The sequence below is a fragment of the Sus scrofa genome, chromosome 9 (genome assembly GCF_000003025.6).
Source record: "Sus scrofa isolate TJ Tabasco breed Duroc chromosome 9, Sscrofa11.1, whole genome shotgun sequence".
NCBI classification, from domain to species: Eukaryota; Metazoa; Chordata; class Mammalia; order Artiodactyla; family Suidae; genus Sus; species Sus scrofa.
The window spans coordinates 52,628,641-52,651,691 of NC_010451.4; the positions used below are offsets into that span (position 1 = coordinate 52,628,641).

At 44.1% G+C, this 23,051-nt stretch overlaps 1 protein-coding gene across 2 annotated transcripts in view; it reads right to left on the reverse strand.

Annotated features, from left to right (window-relative positions):
* Positions 1 to 23,051, reverse strand: part of FEZ1 (fasciculation and elongation protein zeta 1) — a 51,486-nt gene that overhangs the window by 7,466 nt on the left and 20,969 nt on the right. Inside the window, exons 4-8 of one of the 2 annotated variants that reach the window (XM_013979543.2) lie at positions 11,760 to 11,846; positions 9,203 to 9,371; positions 3,896 to 4,167; positions 2,578 to 2,658; positions 472 to 547 (exon numbers count right to left, since the gene is read on the reverse strand). In XM_013979543.2, the coding sequence (XP_013834997.1) occupies positions 472 to 547; positions 2,578 to 2,658; positions 3,896 to 4,167; positions 9,203 to 9,371; positions 11,760 to 11,846 (685 nt within the window). The remainder of the gene's footprint in view (positions 1 to 471; positions 548 to 2,577; positions 2,659 to 3,895; positions 4,168 to 9,202; positions 9,372 to 11,759; positions 11,847 to 23,051) is intronic. The other variant, XM_021063094.1, reaches the window with a different exon arrangement.

Genomic DNA, 23,051 nt, shown 5'->3' on the forward strand with positions numbered 1-23,051 from the left:
AAGGAAACCCAGACTCTAATCTCTCCACTCAGCCTTACCCCACCCAAGGAACCTTGCTTCTCATTAAAAACACAGCCAGTCCCATGGACTGGGCTGCCTGCCTTTAGAGACACAAGTTCTGACAAGACAACTTCAGTCTGCAGAAGAAAGAACAGACAAGGCAGAGAGTGCACAGCCTTGGGAACTGTGTGTGAACCACAAAAAGCCCCTGCACACCACTGCTGCCCCCCGACCGCCCCAACCTCTTCCTTACAGGAACCAGGAGTAGACAAGGCAGATCTGGCTACCGCTGCAGAGCCCTCTGCTTTTACCCCATGCAAGGGACATGATGCAACGGTGTGGAGCACATTTTGACCCATCGAAACTGCTCCGGTACCTCAGGTACCGTTTCAATGACACCAAGGGTACAGCCCACAGGGCATGGGGGAAAGAGGTGAGCAGGTGGTCTGGCCGAGGATGGGAGAAACTCACTGTTGGTCAGCATCTGGAGGTCTTCCACCGACGGGGGCGAGGCCTTCTTCTCATAAGGGATGACTGTGTTCAGATACTAGGAAACACATGGGGCATGTGGCACGTGAGACAGAAGCATGGTTCCCAGAGGACTGAGATATGGCTGACAACTTGCATGGGGATCGTGATTTTGTCTAAGAAACACCATCTGTCAAATTCGACATCCTTGACAACACCCATATAACGTACCCACCATTGCCTCGGGAGTTTACTTCTGTCTTTGGAAAATGTCTCTTTAAACTTAAGACTTTCCCAGAGTTCCCATTGTGGCTCAGTGGAAAAGAATCTGACTAGGATCCATGAGGATGCAGGTTCATTCCCTGGCCTTGCTCAGTGGCTTAAGGATGTGGTGTGGCCATGAGCTGTGGTGTGGGTAGCACCACACTTGGCTCAAATCTGGCATTGCTGTGGCTGTGGTGCAGACCGGCAGCTGCAGGTTGGATTCGACTCCTTGCCTGGGAACCTCCAAATACTGTGGGTGCGGTCCTTTAAAAAAATACCAAAAAAAAAGGTAAGACTTTCCCATAGTAGCCAGGAAAAATGTCTCTTCACTCCAACTAATATATTCTTCTGACAAAAGGGAATTTTTGATTATTTAGGAATCCTGGTGAGCTTTTTCTCCTTTAGGCTGAGAGCAGAGAATATTCTAAGGGGGCAGAGGGATTATATTTTCTTATCCTCTGCAGTGTAATTTGAGAATGAATGGTTTCTCTTTTGTCAAAATGACAGGTGAGAAAACCTCAACCCCACCCTGGGTCTGTGATGTTGAGTTTGCTCCCTCTGCTGGAGATGAGATGCTCCTACAACAGAGTCATTTTAGGGTCGGGGGATAGCAAAGAACACTGGCCAGAGAGACCTGGAAGGTTCTGAGGGAGCCTGGGGTTGTGAACGAGAAGAGCACTAAGTTAAAAGCCAAGAGGCTTGTGTTTTATTCCTAGCCCGTATTGTTTTTTATTCCTGGCCCTGCTACTAGCAGTGTGGCCTTGGGAAAATGCCTAATCTCTCTGGGCCTTAGTTGTCACCGCTGTGAAACGAGAGGACTGGGTTAAACTTCCGAAAATCTCTTCTCAGATCATAGTTCCAGAATTCTAACACTTAGGATTCAGCTACAAATATGTCTAAAACATATGCAGTTCTTGTGCAGAATCTCAATCTCGTTGACACACAGCCTCGTCTATTAGACGATGCATTCATTGAGGGCAGGACCAGGACCTGCTCATCTTTGTATGGCCTGAGAGCCCAGCATCGGAGCTTAGCAGAGGGCAGGCTCCCAACAGCCAGAAATGCAAGCCACTCCTCAGGCAAGTAATTGACTAAATGGAGTCGAACAAAAGACCTGCAGTGTGGGTTACAGTCAACGGGGCAACTAAAGGGCAGTCTTGATGGGACGGGCTTAGCTGGTGGCCCAGTGTTGGGGAATTAGTGAATCTCTTGGATGGGATCTTTCATGAAGTAAATTCCCCTTTAATGCAGTTTTTTCTTTTTTTTTTTTCTTTTTTTTTCTTCTGTCTTTTTTTTTTAGGGCCATAGGTATATTTTACCTCCAAGGTATATGGAGGTTCCCAGGCAAGGGGTCGAATCAGAGCTACTGCTGCCGGCCTCAGCCACAGCCACAGCAACTCAGGATCCAAGCCACGTCTGTGACCTACACCACAGCTCACAGTAACCCCAGATTCTCAACCCACTGAGAGAGGCCAGGGATTGAACCCATGCCCTTATGGATCCTCATGGATCCTAGTCAGGTTTGTTTCTGCTGAGCCGCAATGGGAAGTCCCTGCAGTTTGTTCTCAAAACAACTTAACTCATAGGTCTACAAGTAGTGCTGAGTTTTAAGTTTTATCCATGCCCTATGATATCAGAGCTCAAAAAACTATTTGCCTTTAAAAAGACACTTTCTGTTCCTCCTTGAAGTGGAAGAAATTCTTAGGACATCCCCTCTCCCTCCCCTTCCCCTCACCTAAGCACTGAGATAATTCTAGTACTTCACCATCTCCCTGCCCTCCCAATTGTTGAGGCCAAGTCGAGAGAGTTTGAGAAGAAAGCTGGGAGCAGGGAGATGGGTTGTACCTGCTTGTCAGTTCCTGAGGGGCCAAAAGTCTGGCGGATGCCGCTCTGCAGGATGTTGGAGATGCCTTCCATGCTGAAGCGCTGGGGAAGGATAGAGAGACTCAGAAGGGCAAATGCTTCCTGCTCAGTACACATCACCCGGGACTCTTGGGTCCTTCCTAAGCTACCCGGACCCATCAGTCTCCACAGTGTCCCAATTGCAGCCCCAGCTTCTGCCCCTGGAGGGTAAAGGACCTGGGCTAAGAGACAGGATTTCAGCCCGAGCTTTGCAGGAAGAAAGAGAAGAGTCTCAAAGACTCTTCTGCAATGAGTCTCCCTCCTCCCCCTCACTGTGCACGCCTGGCTTTCCCCACTGCAGCCTCCTTTGTGCAAATAGAAACATAAAGCAGCATGGGGAAATTTGGGCAGATGACGATGCAAATATCTCAGGGAAAAAAAACAAATGCCCAGCTATTAGGAAAGGCAGATGTACAGCAAGCATCCTCATCTGGAAAGATTTTTCCAAATGCACATGCCTGGCCCAATTCAGTAGGTCTGGGAAAGAGCCCAGGAAAAGGTATTTTGAGAAAGCTCCTTCAATGATTCTGCTGAGTGTCCCTGATTAAGTACCACTGGTTAGAAGAATCAGTCAACAATAAGGTGAGGAGTTCCCGTCATGGATCAGCAGTTAATGAACCCAACTAGTATCCATGAGGATGTGGGTTCGATCCCTGGTCTTGCTCAGTGGGTTAAGGATCCAGCATTGCTGTGAGCTGTGGTATAGGTTGCGGACACAGTTCCGCCGATCTTTCATTGCTGTGGCTGTGGTGTAAGCTAGTGGCTACAGCTCCGATTGGACCCCTAGCCTGGCAACCTCCATATGCCACGGGTGCAGCCCTAAAAAGACCAAAAAAACAAAAACAAAAACAAAAAACCCCAAACCAATAAGGTGAGGCATCTAATGTTTAAATCCTGAAACACCCTGCTGACATCCTAAAGAGATGAGTCAGGACTGTGAGCTGTGCTTGGTAGCAAGGACTCAGACCCCAAGTCCCCTCAATCCTAAATGCCCTCACCCCACTTTCTGCAGTCTTGCCTGTGAGAGCATATCCGCAGTCACTTATTTTCTAGTGTTACCTCCTGTCTCCTCCAGTTAGACCAGGCATCCTCTCAGGAAGCAGAGGAGAGAGGTGGGCTCTTCCCCATCTCATGGCCTCGCTGTCTGGCCACATGTCCTGCTCACAGTCACTGCTCAGGACAGGTCTGTCTGAGGCCATGGCAGGACTGGTCCTGGGGCTGACAGTGGGAACCTGGTCCCCCAGCTGGGCTGTCCTTTTACCTTGAGAGGCATCTGGCTTCCCTTCTCTATCCGGCTGCTCTGCAGGCTCAGCCCTTTCTCTTTCCGTCTCTTCTTCATCATTTCTCGCTGCTCCTTCTGCTTGTTCTGCACCTCGATGAGCACCGTGATGAAGGAGTTCTTCACTTCCTTCTCAAACTCCAGCTCGTCCCGGCGGGCCAGCTGCTGCACCAGCTCCTCCGAGAAGTCTCGGATGGCACCCTCCACCTGGTCCAGCAGCTCTGTCAGCTCGGACCCAGACATGTGCCTCAGTCCTGCAGGAAGAAGACGGTCCCGCAGGGACACCACATCCAGCCCAGCCCACTGGAGAGGGTCCCTGGGCCTAGGCTGCCTGAAGGGTCTGGAGGAGACTCTCAGCCTATGGCTCCCCAAAAGGCCACGAAAGACCTTCACAATTTAGGGGTGTGCCAGGGGGAGGCCCTGTTATCAACTATGGAAGAGAACATCATTTTGGGGAAACAGAGGAAGAAGGAAAAACAGCCTCCAAGGAGCCCTGTGAACTCTGTCCACAAAAATGTGTTTGGGCAGATGTGTGGCTTTTTGATCCTCATCCTCCTATTTTTCCTCTGTCTCTATAATATTCCACACGTGAAGTGGGTCAAGAATTGGAGGGGGGAAAACATGAAAAAGAGGCTTGGCATCTGAGCTGAAGAGCTATAGAGAGGTAGTGTTTATTCCCCAACCTGATCAAGACACAGCAGGCAGCAAAATAGGCAGAGTGATCTGAGACTTTCTGTATACCTACTGTCCTGTGTCGCAGGGCGTGTATCCAAAAATATGTGAAACATGTAAAGATGGGTAACATGCATAGAAAAATAAGCCTGGCTCATTGGTACTCAAGTCCCTACTACTGTTAAAGAAAAGGAAAGGGAACTTTGGATAACGGGACACAGATCACTTTACTTTAAATTCTTGTCCCCTAAGACTTCTTCATCTAAAGTAGATTATGGAGGTTCCTCAGAAAACTAAAAACAGAATGACCATATGATCCAGCAATCCCACTCCTGGGCATATATCTGGACAAAACTATAATTCAAAAAGATAAATGCACCCCTATGTTCATAGCAGCACTTTTCGACAATAGCCAAGACATGGAAACAACCTAAATGTCCATCAACAGATTTATTGATTAAGAAGATGTGGTATATACATATACCACATCTTCTTAATCAATAGGTATATATACTACTCAGCCATAAAAAAGAACAAAATAATGCCATTTGCAGCAACATGGATGCAACTAGAGATTCTCAGACTAAGTGAAGTGAGTCAGGAAGAGAAAGACAAATACCATATGATACCACTTAAATGTGGAATCTAAAATATGGCACAAATGAACCTATCTACAAAACAGAGAGAGACTCATAGACATAGAGAACAGAACTGTGATGTCAAGGGGGAGGAGGAGGGAGTGGGATGGACTGGGAGGGTTTTTTTTGTTTTGTTTTGTTTTGTTTTGTTTTTTTGTCTAGACTGGAAGTTTGAAGTTAGTAGATGCAAACTATTACATTAAGAGTGGATAAGCAAAAAGGTCCCACTATATAGCACAGGAAACTATATCAAATCACTTGGGATAAATCACAATGGAAGACAATATAACAAAAGAAATGAATACTTATGGCTGATTGGGTCACTTCGCTGTACAGCAAAAATTGGCAAAATACTGTAAATCAACAGTATTTTAATAATAATAATAATAATAAAAGTAGATGGGGTGGAGTTCTGTTATACATTATCACTACAGCATCTCAGGTCATTGCTAAGGTGTGGGTTCGACCCCTGGCCTGGAAACTTCCACATGCAGTGAGTACAGAAGGAAAAAAAAAAACCTATGGATTTAGCAATTAAATTTAATTATTAAAAATGAAGTAGAGGAGCTTCCATCGTGACTCAGCAGTAATGAACCCGACTAGTATCCCATGAGGATGCAGGTTTAATCCCTAGCCCACTCAGTGGGCTAAGGATCCGGCGTTGTGGTGAGCTGCAGTGTAGCTCGCACATTTGGTTTGGATCTGGTGTTGCTGTGGCTGTGGCGTAGGCCAGCAACTGTAGCACCCATTCGACCCCTAGCCTGGGAACTTCCATATGCTTCAGGTGTGGCCCTAAAAAAGAAAAAATAAAGTAGATTTGGGAACATCTTTTCAAATGAGCCCCTTTTTAATGGCATCTTTTTTTTTTCTTTCTTCATTTAAAAACACTTTTGGGAGTTCCCACTGTGGCTCAGTGCTTAACGAATCCGACTAGGAACCATGAGCTTGCGGGTTCGATCCCTGGCCTTGCTCAGTGGGTTAAGGATCCGGAGTTGGCGTGAGCTGTGGTGTAGGTTGAAGACACAGCTTGGATCTGTCGTTGCTGTGGCTCTGGCATAGGCCGGAGGCTGTAGCTCCGATTAGACCCCTAGCCTGGGAACCTCCATATGCCACGTGAGCAGCCTTAGAAAAGGCAAAAAGACAAAAAAACAAAAACAAAAACAAAAACCACTTTTGAAGTAGAGTGGATTTACAATATTGTGTTAATTTCTGCTGTACAGTAAAGGGATTCAATTATACACACACACACATCCATTCTTTTTCAGCTAATGGCATCTTTTGTTTCCACATCAGGACCCATCTTCCTTTTTGCTTCTGCCCTGCCCGGGTATTTGCTGACTTGCTCTGACCTTCCCCTTTCTTTCACTCTTGGGAGCTGTCCTCCTCCTTCTGTTTTTGCCATTTCACTCTGCGTTTCAGCTATTTTCCTGAGTCTGGGCTGAACAGTTCTATGTGTGGGACCTTTGTGTGGTGGAGAATGGCCTGACTGGGGCAGCTGTGAAAGCAGCGCCACCGCCAAATCCACTTCAAGGTTCCCAACAGATTCCTTCTGCTTGCCATCGCCCGCCTCTGCTCTTCAGGGCCCCAGAGGGCACGGTTCTTCAGATCACGGCTCTCTTTTCACCACTCTTTGAATCCATGTTGGGACCTTTATATCCTGACTATCCCTTCTCTCTCTCGCCGCCGCCTGATCCCCACCCAGGATCTACTCGCAGGGAGTGAGGCCCCTCCCGCAGTACAGTTGCCATTATCCCTACAGATTGATGAAATTAATCCTAGGTTCTGCCGCTGCTGTCACACCTTTTAATTTCACGCTTCATCCACCTCTTTCTTTGCAGGATCATAATTACTACAAACCTGTTGTCAGAGAGTTAATTCGATACAGAGATTAAGAATGTGGACTCTGCAGTTAAACTGCCTGCCTTCGAATTTGGGCTCCACCCCTTACCACTTGAATGTGGGGTAGGGGAAAATACAAATTAAAAATAAGAGGCTTAGGAGTTCCCATCATGGCGCAACGGTTAGCAAACCTGACTGGCATCCATGGGGACGTGGGTTCCATCCCGGGCCTTGCTCAGTGGGTTGAGGATCTGACATTGCCGTTAGCTGTGGTGTAGGTCACAGACGCAGCTCAGATCTGGCATTGCTGTGGCTGTGGTGTAGGCCGGCAGCTGTAGCTCCGATTTGACCCCTAGCCTGGGAAGTTTCATCTGCCATGGGTGCAGCCCTCAAAAGACAAATAATAAAATAATACAAAATTTTTTTTTAAATTAAGACGCTTGAAAATACAACAACAACAATAATAATAATAATGAGTGTTGATTCTCCCGACTGAAAATAAGGGAAGAGACTTCCCCTCTCCACCACCTCCCTTTCCTTTCAGAATCTCTTTCTCTGTCCTTTTCAAATGTATACCAATCATTTTAATGGTTAAACAGGCCTCTTGCCAGTCTCGGGACTCAGGCATGTTTCCTGAAGCATCTGGGAGCTGCTGCTTTGAAAGTCATCATTGAGAAAGATCACAGGGAACTAACTTGCCACTTGACTCCAAATTGCGAAATTTAATCAATGAAGGAGTTGTGTCCACTTGGTGGTGACAACTGTGCGATTTCTTTCCAGTTTTGCAAGCCCTTTATCGAACTGACCGGGATGTACAGCACATTCTGACCTAAAGTTATTCAATAATAAAATTGTTTTCTTTCTCCTCTACTTCCGTGGAGAGGTTTTCTGGATGGGGAAGGGATTTTACTTTTTAATTATACTCCCCCAACGGTGGCCTCCAACAAGTCGCTTAACCTCTCAGAAGATTCAGCTCAATCCTAACAGCTCAATCCTGCAGGTGTGGCCATAAATTTTTTAAAAAAAAATTAATTTAGGATTTCCCGTCATGGCTCAGAGGAAATGAACCTGACTAGTATCCATGAGGATGAAGGTTCAATTCCTGGCCTCGCTCAGTGGGTTAAGGATCCTGCATTGCTGTGGCTCTGGCATAGGCCAGCATCTACAGCTCTGATTCGAACCCTAGCCTGGGAACCTCCATATGCCACAGGTGAGGCCCTAAAAAGACAAAAAAAAATTGATTTAATTTAAAAAATAAAACACAAATATGAGATATTATTATCATTCCCATTTGTTTTGTTTGTTTGTTTTTTAGGGCCACATCCGAGGCATGTGGAAGTTCCTGCTAAGGGTTGAATTAGAGCCGTAGTTGTTGTAGTTGCTGTAGTTGTTGGCCAGCTCACAGCAATGCTGGATCCTAAACCCACCGAGCAAGGCCAGGGATGGAACCCATGTTCTCATGGATACTGGTCGAGTTTGTTAATGCTGAGCCACAATGGGAACTCTGTATTTTTTTTTTTTTCATTGACTTTAAGGCAGCAACCTTTTGAAGAGAGGGTTCAGAATCAGAGCTACAGCTGCCGGCCTATACCACAGCTATAGGCAATGCAGGATACAAGCCGCATCTGCGACCTACACCACATCTCACGGCCACATTGAATCCTTAACCCAATGAACGAGGCCAGGGATCGAACCCTCAACTTCATGGTTCCTAGTTGGATTTGTTTCCGCTGCACCACAGCAGGAACTCCAGTTTTACCATTTTAATTTTGCTTAATTTAACAAAGGCATTGCCTCCTGCTTTGCCACAATGGGATTGGCAGTGTTTTGAGAGCTCTGGGAGGCAGGTTTGATCCCCAGCCTGGAATAGTGGGTTTAGAATCCAGCATTGCCACAGCTTTGGCTTAGGTCAAGACTGCGTTTTGATCTGATCCCTGGGCCAGGAGCTCCTTACGCTGCAGAGAGGCCAAAAATGAAAAAAAGAAAAAGAAAAGAAAGGAAGAAAAGAAGGAAGGAAGAAAGAAAGAAAGACAGGCATCGCCGACTACTTAGATTCAAGGCTCCGCTAGCTATGTGAGCCAGGTGCCCTGCCTGGCAGAGCCCTGTTCACCATGGGCAGACCTGCCCCCATGAGCCTCACCTTCATAGGACCAGTTGTTGTCAAAGGTCTGGGTCAAGGCCTGCATCTCCTGCAGGAGGACGGAGTCCGCCTGGGAGGAGGTCTCTCCCCCATCCTCCTCTTCCAGAACCTCCTCTTCCTCTTCAGGGTCCGGGGAGTTCTGCATCATCTCCTCAATCTCCTCAATCACCTGTGGAAAGGACACAAGGGAGCGCTCGCTGTTCTCTTCTGTGGGGACGGTCCAGCTTAAATTTTGATCAGTTAAGGATGTTCCTAATTTGCTGTCTGTAAAATTCCTAAAGCAATATTGTTACTTAATAAATACTGAATAATCATAAAAATAGATCTGATTGAAGGCTTCCATATACTCTCCCTTTAATGTACAGCACCCTTTAATGGAAAACCTCTTCCAAGAACACCATTTAGATGAGTGCTTTATTGGAAATAAACTGCTCTTTCAGGAAACAATGCAGAGCTGCCTGGAAGGGAACATTTACTTCAATTTGCTGAGTATTTTCTTTCTAAGTGGGGAAATATTTTATCTACCCAGCTCTAACGCAAAACCCAGATCATTAATTGCTTGTGACTGGGAAAAAACAAAGTGTTCCTCGGACAACTCAAAATGGGGAGTTGCTTTTTACAGAGAGAAAAACAGCTATTCCTCCAGAATTCACCTGGACAGGAACTAAAGCTACCCAACAACAAGTGCAAATGAAGATAAGGAAATAATAAAAGGATGGGGAGGAGTTCCTGTCGTGGCTCAGCGGTAACGAGCCCGACTAGTATCCATGAGGACTCGGGTTGGATCCCTGGTCTCCCTCAGTGGGTTAAGGATCCAGCATTGCCACGAGCTATGGTGTAGTCGCAGATGTGTCTCGGATCCTGTGTATACGTAGCTGTGGTGAAGGCTGGCAGATGCAGCTCCGATTCAGCCCCTAGCCGGTAAACTTACATGTGCCACAGGTGTGGCCCTTAAAAAAAAAAAAGCAAAAACTGAAAATAAAAGGTTAGGAAGAGTCTGGAGAGGAGAAATAACCTAGACTCCTATGGAGGGACAGCACCTTGAAAAGAGAGTAAAATTAGAGAACAGCCAAAAGGAATAAGATCGAACGATTTTGTACATTAATTGTTTACACATGAAGAAAATGGAGGACGCAAAGACCGCTTCTGAAAAGGAGCCATCCACGAGTCTGGTCATAACGGTGCATCTGATTTATGTTTTATTTGTCTGTTCTCCATGTCGTGATGGTCTCTGGCTCCAAGGCCACTGGTCTTTGAAGTGGATTCCTTTATGTTAGGCTGACCAAAGACAAAGGCACGTAAGGTCCCCTCCTTTAGGATAATTTCTATTTTATCCCCAAGATTTTTCCATCCCCACTCACAATTTTAGGGGAAACTTTCTGACTACTGCAAGCCGTTCAGAGAATGCAGGCAAATGTCACAACCTCCTTCAGAACTTTATGGCTGAAGTTCTCTTTCTCTCAGCGTAGTCGCCATTAAACTTGCATCACTGGATTTTATGTCCCCCCACATTCACAAGAATAATGCTATAGCCCCTATGCCTTTTAATCCAGTTCCCTTTAATCGCTTGATCCTTATCTGTTTACATCCCACCTTTTACCACAGATATGAAAGAAGCTCCTGCTGGAGCTTTTTCTGAACCACTCTGTGCAAACATTTGAAAGGTGCTTGTTCAAGACAAGTGCGATAGGGAGTTCCCATTGTGGTGCAACGGAAACAAATCTGACTAGTATCCATGAGGATGAGGGTTCGATCCCTGGCCTCGATCAGTGGGTCAAGGATCCGGCATTGCTGTGAGCTGTGGTGTAGGTCAAAGAAGCGGCTTGGATCTGGTGTTACTGTGGCTGTGGTATAGGCCAGCAGCTGCAGCTCCAATTTGACACCTAGCCTGGGAACTTCCACATGCTGTGGGTGCAGGTCTAGAAAGCCAAATAAATAAATAAATTTAAAATTTTTAAAAAGACAAGCTCTCATAACTTTTTGTTGACTGAAAGGCTAAGGAATCCAGAGACCCAGGAATAATCTCCCTAAGTAACAAATTATTAAACTCAAAACATAAGTAACAATAAAATGTGAAGCAATATATATACAAATGAGTGTCTCTAAGATTCCCTTTGGAAGGCTCAACATTTTCAGTGTTCTATGAAATATGAGAAAATATCCACCACTTGAAAGCCTCATCTGCCATTTCTATTCTTGTGAGAACACTTATTTGGAACCCTTGTTGAATAAAAGTCTTGACTCCAAGCACAATGAGTTGCAATTAAGAGGCTTAGCAGGAAATGAGGGCGGTAGGCCCTGTGCCTGTCTCTGGCTCATACCAAACACAGACCCATCAAACACACACATCAGGAATTATATTCCTATTTACTGCAGGCGGGTAAAGCGAGGCATAAAGAGACATGAATCCCTTATCAAAGACACCTTAAGTTATCGACACAGCCACAACTAGGCCATACATTTTTCTATCACCTGAATGGGATGTGGACAAGTGTGTACTCTGACTTTCTCACTGTCAAAAGAACAGAAAGTTCCATGAACCAAGAAAGATTTGTACCTGATCTGCTGTGAGTAGAGGCTCCTCGTTGATACCAGAATCATGTTCACTCTTCTCATTGAACTCTTCCTCTTCCTTCTCATGGATCTGGAAGGGGGGTGTGTGTGGAATTCTGATTGACCATCAACAGAGCTAGGACCCTCTCCAGTCTCTAGAGTAGATGAGAGGCCAGACAGAGGCCTCTCCAGCCATCCACTGTGTCAGGAGAGACTCTGAAGAGGTGTCCGGAGTTTCACCCCATTCCAAACATACCCCACCCACACAGCATGCATCAGTGGGTCCCGCCTAGTCTGAAAAAGACAACAGGTGTGTGTGGCCAGCACTACTCTGACCCAAATGGAGCAGCATGTTCTTTAACCCACAGATAGTTCAGCTTTAAGTAAATAGGGAACCTCCTCAAGGTGAGTTATAATGGCAACAATGCCTGCAGCAAAGGCACCCTTGTTTACATAAGAGTTTCAATCTGAGGATTTGTTTCAGATTTTACTTTATTAGACATTTTAAGGGGTGGGTTTTTCCAGTCCATCTGGTTGTGCTTTTATTTATTTATTTACTTATTTATTTTCAGGCCACACCCTCGGGATACAGAAGTTCCCAGGCTAGAGACAAAATCAGAGCCACAGCTGCCAGACATGAGCTCCATCTGTGACCTATACCACAGCTGCACCGGATCCTTAACCCACGGATCGAGGCCAGGGATCAAAATCACATGTTCATGGATACTAGTCAGGTTCACCACTGAGCCACAACAGGACCTTTCAGCTAGATGTGCTTTTAAAATGTGATGAGAAGCTGTTGTGTCATTGGAATCTAGGCATGGTGTCATAGCTGATGAAAGAAGTACTGAGGTGACAGGGGCATTCCACAGAACAACCTGCCCACAGGAACCAAAACCAGACTCAATAGCAAGAGCAAATATTGAAATGTTTGCCCTTTGTCCCCCAAATTCCATCCTCCCAGGTGAGACTCTGAAAGTGCACAACCACCAAGATTCTAGATGTTAAAGTCCAGCAAGGTCTTCATAGCGTACCTGACTTTACTGACCACATCCCAACAGCCATAGCCTGCACTGTTGTTCAAATCCTGCACAACATAAACCACCTTACAAGATGTCTGTGTCCAGAAATTTGGTTTGAAAGTCATCTAGGGCCTGGCAAGAAGGGCCTCCAGGAAATCTTTCTGCAGACACTTCTTACCCAGGAATCAGTTTCACTTGCACACCAACAGCTGGCCTGCTGATCTGCCTCCTTCCTGGGGATTATACTCTTCTTGTTCTAACACCCGCAGGAAACGCCCCAGTTCTAATCCAAGCCATCATGTCTGAGTCTAGCCTCAGAAACTTCTCCCCTCTTCCTTGAATTCCACTTTGCCAGGCATCTGCGACAAAACACATCACCTTCTATCTACATTTGCTTAAAACCAGGACTATGTCATGAAAAAAAAAAAACCAAATATATTTCAAAGGCCATCTGCTCTCAACCTGGATAAGGGGTAGGACAGAGAGGTAAAAGGATCATTTGAGGGGCTTTTGTGCCAGATGGTGACATCTATTTCTGTTGTCGAATCCATATGTTCCTCTCTCTGCCAAGTCTACCACCTGTGGTACCCGCCTGCTTTCTGCAGAAGGAAGCTCCTGTAGCCACGGTTTGTTCACAACTACTCTCACATGGCAGAACTTTCTTAGGGCTAGAAAGTCGCACAGCAGAAGTTAGGCTCATGCTGGGAAACCAAGTTTTATTTTCTGTTTGCATTATTTTTTATAAGCATCTGACAGCAAGTGTTAGTCTATAGCCAGACATTTTTTTGGAGAGTGTATTTTTAAAATAGAATGTTTACGTTTTCTGAAATGTGGCCAATCTTAGTGAGTTTATCTCCCTGGCTGTGAATACTGCATCTTTCAACTACAGCACCACCACCCCTTCCCAAGACCCACCCTCTGAGCCCCCAGTGAAGGCAGGAAAGGAGCTTTTAGGCATAGAATCTCCTTGCTGTTCAGAAGTTTGGGAAGCTGGTCAATGGCATGGGTGACCCTGAGTTAAAGCCTTTTCTCCTCTCCCCTCTCTGGGGGAGATGTACCAGGTGTGGGTAAAATGAGATTTGCAAATGAATAAGTCTTTGAAAGTTACTGTGAGTTCCTAGTATCACAGGAGCTATACCTACCCCATATTTTCTCAGATCTCAGAAGTGTGCCACTAAAAAATAAAATAAAGTTTAAAAAGACAAAGGCATAAATTCTCCCCAGGAAGTCCTGGTTCCTTCCCTCCTCTGCAGGTGGATGACTCCCATGCCTCACCGCACCTGCCCTGTCCCTCATCCTTCGTCCTCCCTCTCTAGCTTTTGTTCTGACTCTCTTGTCTTCCTCACCCGCTCTAAGCCTGGTCCCACATTTGGTCTCAACCCTAGTGGACTCTGGAGCTCCACAGCTTCCATAACTTTTCAACAACCCCATTTTTCTTCCAATGCCATTTACAGACTCTCTGCCTTCCCTGCATTCCCGGGACAGCAGTGTCTTGAACCGAATACAAAAAGCTGGAAGGGAGCTATCAGTGAGAAAGAGGAGGACTTTTGAAAAATAACAGCATCTACATTTATTTTTTCTTTTCTTTTCAGGGCGGCACCTGCAGCATATAGAAGTCCAGGGTAAGGGTGGAATTGGAGCTGCAGCCACGGCAGCATGGGATCCAAGCTGCAACTGTGACCTAAGTTTCAGCTTGTGGCAACGCCGGACACTTAACCCACTGAGCCAGGCCAGGGATCAACCCTGAATACCCCAAGGGACAGCACCAGGTTCTTAACCCACTCAGTCACATCGGGAACTCCACATTTACATATTCTGATAAGACTATTCATCACTTATTCATACACCGTATGTATATGGGAGAGTTAAGGATACCCTTATTCCTAACATATGACACAGAGAAATTGCTGCAGGGAGCTCTTTAGCCTCTTGTGTGGCAACACGAAGGCTGTAACATTGGGGCTGAATTTTTTTTTTTTTTTTTTTTTTGTCTTTTGTCCTTTTAGGGCCGCACCAGCGGCATACAGAGGTTCCCAGGCTAGGGGTCTAATCGGAGCTGTTGCTGCCGGCCTACACCAGAGCCACAGCAATGCATGATCCAAGCAACCTACACCACAGCTCACAGCAACATCGGATCCTTAATCCACTGGGCCAGGCCAGGGATGGAACCTGCAACCTCTTGGTTCCTAATCGGAGTCATTTCCACTGCACCACGTGGGAACTCCTCAATGAACATTTTTTTTTTTTTGCCTTTCAGGGCCACACCCATGGCATGTGGAGGTTCCCAGGCTAGGGGTCAAATTGGAGCTATGGCTGCCAGCCTACACCACAGCAACTCGGGATCCGAGCTGAGCCTGTGACCTACACCACAGCTCATGGCAATGCTGGATCCTTAACCCACTGAGTGAGGCCAAGTGAGACCAGGGATCGAACCTGCAACCTCTTGGTTCCTAGTCAGATTCATTTCCACTGCACCACAACGGGAACTCCTTGAATTTCTTTTTCGACTAAAACTTCAACTGGTCTCCCTACTGCTGAAGTGAACTATGGCTCTTCCAAGAAAAATCATTCTTCTGTGTGACTTCTTCCCCGAATTGAGAAAAGAAGACCTAGATCCAGACACGAGTCTGGCCATGCTACGTGGCGAGCTGTTTCCTCCTCCTGCTTGTGGTAAAGGGTATGCCTTTTGGAGTTCCCGTCTTGGTGCAGCAGAAATGAATCTGACTAGATTCCATGAGAATGCGGGTTCAGTCCCTGGCTTGGATCCGGTGTTGCTGTGTTGCTGTGACTGTGGCATAGGCTGGCAGCTGTAGCTCCGATACCACACCTAGCCTGGGAACTTCCATGTGCCACATAGGTGTGGCCCTAAAAAGCAAAAAAAGGGGTGGGGGTAGGGCTGTAACGTGGTCACTTGAAGACAAATGCAGGGTATATTCTCTGGAGACTATAATAACACTAAATCTTGGCTTCCGAGAGAGAATTAAAGCTACGCTGAGTTCTTGTGCCCAGTAAGGGCTGTTAACCAGCATCTTTTGTGAAAGCATTTCAGATAAGTCCATTCACAGGAGAGGGAATTTCTATCACACGATACTTCCCTCCTCTTACCATGACTGTTTCATCTGGGTGATCGCCTTCTTGACCAAAGCTAAGAGAATAAAGTTTCATTTTCACTCCAGTCAAAAAGTAGAGAAAAATAATCACCAATATGAACCCAGCCCAAGGAAAAGCAACTCTATCCCATCTGTGCGAGTCAAGTCGATGCTTCTGTCTCCCCGTAGGGGAGTTGTACCAAGCACAGCCAATAGCACATGGTAACAAATGTATGTTGAAAGGATTAATGAAGAAATGAAAAAGAAAGGACTGAACGGTAATACTGTCACCTCCTATATTCAATCCCACCTCCACAGAAAACTTTATGGTTTATTGACCTGGAAAACAGAATGATGGGACTTACTGTCCTGGACTTCCATTTCCTTCCACCTAAGAGAACCACCATCTGCTACTAATTAAAGTTACCGGGATAAAAGAGACTGTCTTTTATATCAGGGTTAACAGAGTAAGTTAATGAATTGAAAGACCCAATAAAAGTGGAGAATAGTGAATAATAGTAATACATACATACATATCTCAAGCATATTATTATTACTATCATTATTATTTTGTGTTTTAGGGCCATACCAGAGGTATATGGAAGTTCCCAGGCCAGGGGTTGAATGGGAGCTATATCTGCCAGTCTATGCCACAGCCACAGCAATGCAGGATCCGAGCCGCGTCTGCAACCTACACCACAGCTCATGGCAACGCGAGATCCTTAACCCACTGATTGAGTCCAGGGATCAAACTCGAATCCTCATGGGTACTAGATGGGTTCATTACCACTGAGCCACAACAGAAACAGGACACTGGCAGCTAAGCTTATTCTCCTCAAGCAAGATATTGGAAGAGTCCACTTGGTGATCAATGTATTTCTGGGATACACCCAAGAAAAGAGACCTACAGAGACATGTCAATATTGGGAGGCTCCAAACAAAATGGCCAGGTTCTTAGTGATCAGCCTTCTAGCTTCACTTTTATTTACTTTTATTCTATATTTAATTTTTAAATTTCTATTATTTTATTTTATTTTTGGCCACGCCCACAGTATGCAGAAGTTCCTGGGCCAGAGAACAAACCCGTGCCACCCCAGTGACCAGAGCCACAGCTGTGACAATGTGGCCTTAAATACTAGGCCAACAGGGAACTCCTAGATTCACCTTTTTTTTTTTTTTTTTTTGTCTTTTTGCCTTTTCTTGAGCTGCTCCCGTGGCATATGGAGGTTCCCAGGCTAGGGGTCTAATCGGAGCTGTAGCCATCGGCCTACGCCAGAGCCACAGCAGTGCAGGATCCAAGCTGCATCTGCGACCCACACCACAGCTCACGGCAACGCCGGATCCTTAACCCTCTGAGCAAGGCCAAGGATCGAACCCGCAACGTCATGGTTCCTAGTCAGATTTGTTAACCACTGGGCCACGATAGGAATTCCTAGATTCACTTTTAACTATGAAAATATGCACAAAGATCGTCAGACATTTGAGAACAATCCCCAACATAAAAGAGGAAAACTAAGATAAATATACAGAAAAGAGAAACCAAAAGCAATACAGAGAGCAGAAGAAATGCCTTCGTATCATTACTGCCCTCAGAAGATAACAATGTTTCCTTGAAACATGACCTACCAATTAGAATTAATCAAAGAACAAAAGAGAGCTCTTAGAAATTAATGTATGAGGAGTTCCCGTCGTGGCGCAGTGGTTAACGAATCTGACTAGGAACCATGAGGTTGCAGGTTCGGTCCCTGCCCTTGCTCAGTGGGTTAATGATCCGGCGTTGCCGTGAGCTGTGGTGTAGGTTGCAGACGCGGCTCGGATCCCGCGTTGCTGTGGCTCTGGCGTCGGCCGGTGGCTACAGCTCCGATTGGACCCCTAGCCTGGGAACCTCCATATGCCGCGGGAGCGGCCCAAGAAATAGCAACAACAACAACAATAATGCCGAGGGAGCGGCCCAAGAAATAGCAACAACAATAACAACAGCAACAAAAAGCCAAAAAAAAAAAAAAAAAAAAAGAAATTAATGTATGAGAGCAAATTTTAGATTTTCAATGAAAGAATTGAAAAAAAAGGTTGAGAAAATTGCCTACAGAGTAAAACAAAATAATTAGATAGAAAATAGGAGGAGGAGAGTTCCCATTGTGGCTTAGTGGGTTAGGAATCTGACTAGTATCCATGAGGATGTGGGTTCAATCCCTGGCCTCACTCACTGGGTTACGGGATCTGGAGTTGCCATGAGCTGCAGTGTAGATTGCAGTTGCGGCTCGGATCTGGTATTGCTGTGGCCATGGGGAAGGCCAACAGCTGCCGACAGCTGCAGCTCCAATTCAACTCCTAGCCCAGGAGACTCCATGTGCCACAGGTGCAGCCCTGAAAAAAAAAAAAAATTAAAATAGGAGGGGGAAACATTCAAAAGATCAGTTTAAGTCCAACACTTGAATCAAAGGATACAAAACCAGAAGAGATGGCCTCTTTTAGCCATGAAAAAGTAACTAGTACCAGACTTACCCTTCCTGCCATGTACAACTATCTGTAAATCTGGACAGAATCTATGAGCCAATTGTTTTCAGACACTGGACACAGTCAGTGTAAGGCTGTGATCCTTGAAAGAAGGGGAAAACATGACATAAATGAGAGCTGAGAGAACCTGTCACCTGTGGATCTGCCTTGCAAGAAACACTATAGAAAGTTTTTTGGTCTAAAAGGAGAGGATGGAAAATCATATGTACAAGAAGGATCTGAAAAACCAGAAATGGTATGTTAAATGTTGTGTTAAATGCTAATGAAGTAAACACTGTGTGGGTAAATATTTTTCAAAAAATCTTTTTCTCCTTCTCTTAATTTCTTTAAAAGACAACTAACTGCCTAAAGCAAAAACAATAACTTTGTGTTGGTGGATATATAATGTAGACTGAAGCAAAATATATGACAAAATAGCACAAAGCATGGAGGGAACAGAATTATGTTCAAAGTACTTTACGTCTTATGTGAAATAATAGCACAACATTAATCCTAAATAGACTATGATAACTTCATAATGCATAGTAATAACCTCAAGCAGTCACTAAAAAAAAAAAGGCATAGCTATAAAAAGAGGTATAATTAAAAATCCAATGGTAGGAATAAAATGGAATACCAAAAAGTACTTGATTAACCCAAAAGAAAGCAGATAAATGAAACAGAGGAATAACAACAACAAAAACCCAGAAGGGGAGTTCCCGTGTGGCTCAGTGGTAGCAAATCTGACTAGTATTCATGAGGGTTGGGTTTGATCCCTGGCCTTGCTCAGTGGGTTAAGGATCTGGCATTGCTGTGAGCTGTGGTGTAGGTCGGCTGCTACAGCTGTGGTGTGGGGTAGGGCAGCAGTTACAGCTCTGATTTGACCCCTATCCTGGGAACTTCCATATGCCAAGAGTGCAGCCCTAAAAAGAGCAAAAAGAAAAAGAAAAAACTGAATAAAACAGAAGGAACATGGAGTTCCCGTGGTGGCTCAGCAGTTAACGATTCTAACTAGCATCCATGTGGATGCAAGTTCGATCCCTGGCCTTGTTCAGAGGGTTAAGGATCTGGCATTGCTGTGAGCTGTGGTGTAGATCGCAGACGCAGCTCGGATCTTGCATTGCTGAGGCTGTGGCATAGGCCGGCAGCTATAGCTCGGATTCAACCCCTAGCTGGGGAACCTCCATGTGCCGCGAGTGCCGCCCTAAAAAGCAAAAAATAAAATAGAAGGAACAAATAGAAATACAAGATAGTATACCTAACACAAGCTATTAATAGTGTGTTAAATGTTAATGAACTAAACACTAGGCAAATGAACTAGACACAATAAACCCCAAAGCATAGATGATCATTGTCAGTCTAAATATAAAACACACAACCAACTACATGCAATCTATAAAAGACACACTTTAAAAATAAAGACACAGATAGGTGAAAAGTAAAAGGATTGAAAAAATATATACCAAACAGCACAAGAAGGCTATTGTGGTTAAATTTATATCAGACAAAGTAGATTTCACACAAAACAAGGAATATGACCTCAGATAAAGAAGGATATTTCATAATGATTAAAGGGTCAATTAATCAGGAAGACAACAATAATAAAAGTGTGTGCGATTAATAACAGAGTGTCAAAATATACAGAACAAAAATGAACAGGGAGTTCCTGTCATGGCACAGAGGAAAGAATCCAACTAGGAACCATGAGGTTGTGGGTTCAATTCCTAGCCTTACTCAGTGGGTTAAGGATCTGGTGTTGCCGTGAGCTATGGTACAGGTCGCAGGTGCAGCTCGGATCTGGCATTGCTGTGGCTGTGGTGTAGGCTGGCGGCTACAGCTCTGATTCAACCCCTAGCCTGGGAACCTCCATATGCCTCAGGTGTGCCCCTAAAAAGACAAAAAAAAAAAAAACTAACAGAACTAAAGAAAGAACTAGACAAATCCACAATAATAACTGGAGATTTTAATACTCCTGTCTTGATAATTGATAAAAATAAATAGACAGAAAATAGGATATAGAAGAATCCAACAATACTATAAACCAACTTAATCTAGTTGACCTTTAGAGACCATCACTAACCAACAATTGCAGAATATACATTCTTTTCAATGGCACGTAGTACATTCACAAAGATACAACAGATACTAGGTCATACATCAGTCCCCATATATTTTAAAAGATTTAATTTGTACAGATTGTGTTCTTTGACAAAATTAAATTAGAAATCAGTGACAACATGGTATCTATAAAAACTCCAAACACTTTGAAATTAGGCAATATTCTTCTAAATAAGCCATGGGTGAAAGAAAAAAGTACAAAAAATTGGAAAATATTTTGAAAGGAATGAGAACTAAAACACACCATATCAAAACCATGGGATTCAGGAGTTTCCGTGGTGGCTCAGTGGTAACAAGCTTGACTAGGATCCATAAGGACTCGGGTTCAATCCCTGACCTCGCCTAGTAGGTTAAGGATCCAGCACTGCCACCAGCTGCGGTGTAGGTTGCAGATGTGGCTCAGATCTCATGTTGCTGTGGCTGTGGTGTAGGCCAGCAGCTGTAGCTCTGATTCGACCTCTAGCCTGGAAACTTCCTTATGCGCTGATGCGGCCCTAAAAACACACACACATACAACAACCCCCGCAAAAAAATATCAACAACAACAAAAAAGAAACTGTGGGATTCAGTTAAGGCAATGCCTAGAAAAAATTTTATTGTTTTAAGATGCTTATATTATCATTATGGTCTGAATGCCTGTGTCCACTCAAAATTCGTGTTGAAATCCTAACCCTCAATGTGACAATATTAGGAGGTGGAGTCTTAGGGAGACGCTGGGGCGAGTGAACCCCCCATAAATGGGATTGTGTTCCTATAAAAGAGGCTCTACAGAGCTCCCTTGCACGATGTGTCCTCTGAGGACACAGCCGGAAGTTGACAGTCTGCAAGCTGGAAGAGGCCCTTTACCAGAACCCAAACACACTGGACCTTGATCATGAATATTCAGCTTCCATAACTGTGAGTAATAAATTTCTGTTTTTATAAGACACCCAGTCTGTGGTATTTTGTTATAGAAGACTGAATGGACTAAGACAGTTTTTTATTTAGGTCTAAATTATGATCTAAGCTCCTATTTAAGAAGCTTAACAAATGAAGTGTGAAGTAAAACCCTAGTTTAAGTACAAGTAAGGATGCAATAAAGTTAAGGGAAGAAATCAACAAACTAGAAAAAAAAATAGAAAAAATGTGATTCTCTGGAAAGATTAATATAAGCAATAAAGCCATAAATAGACTAATGAGAGGGAGTGAGTGAGAAGGAGAGGAGAAAGAAAGCACAAATCAATAATATCGGTAATAAGGGAATATCACTATAGATTTTACTAACATTAAAAGAATAAGAGAATATCATAAACAATTTTGTGGTCAACACATTCAATGACTTAAGTTAAATGAACAAATTCCTTGAAAAACACAATTTACCAAAATCAACTCAGGAATGAATGGAAAATCTGGATAGCCCTATATGTATTAAAGAAATTGAGGAGTTCCCATTGTGGTGCAGTGATTAATGAATCCGACTAGGAATCATGACGCTGTGGGTTCCATCCCTAGCCTCACTCAGTGGGTTAATGATCTGGCATTGCCATGAGCTGTGGTGTAGGTCGCAGACACGGCTTGGATCCTGCACTGCTGTGGCTGTGGCGTAGGCTGGCGGCTATAGCTCCAATTAGACCCCTAGCCTGGCAACCTCCATATGCTGCAGGTGCGGCCCTAGAAAAGACAAAAAAAGGAAAAAGAAATTGAATCTGTAATCAAAAAGTTTCCCTGGCCCAAATGGTTTTATTTGTCAATCAAACATTCAAGGAGAATTAATACCAATATAACACAAACTCTTTCAGAAAATAGAAGAAAAATTCCCAATTCATTTTATAACATGACAAGAAAATTAAAAAGAAAGGTTCTTCATGAACAGACATAAAAATCCTTAATAAAATAGTAACAAATAAAATCCCACATTATGTAAAAGGGATATATATCAGGACTAAGTGGGATTTATCTTAAAAATGAAAGGCTGGTTTAATATTTGAAAATCAATTAGTATAATTCATCACATTAACATAATAAATTAATGTATATACATAAATTTATCTATAGATTTAACACAATAATGGCTGAATTTCAGGTAAGTTTCTTTAACAATTGATCAGGTGATTCCAAATCATATGGAAGTGCAAAGGACCAAAAATAGCCAAATCAACTTTGAAAAAAAACATAAAAGTTGAAAGACCTACACTTTATGCCAAGATGTTATGATAAAGCTACAGTAATGAATACAGCATAGAATTGGCACTAAGCTAGACACATATATTAATGGAACAGAATAGAGAATTCAGAAATATATCCACACATTTAGGTCAATTGATTTTCAACAAAGGTGCTAAGACAATTTAATATGGAAAGGATAATATTTCCAATGAATTGTATTGGAACAATTAGCCATATACCTGCACACACAAAAAATGAACCTTGACCCTAACCTCACACTGTGTACAGAAATGGATCATAAACATATAAAAGGTAAAATTATAAAACTTCTAGAAGACTTAAGAAAAAAAACCTTAGTGACCCTGGGCTCGGCAATTTCTTAAATAATTCTTTTAAAAATGAATAAATTGGGAGTTCCCGTCGTGG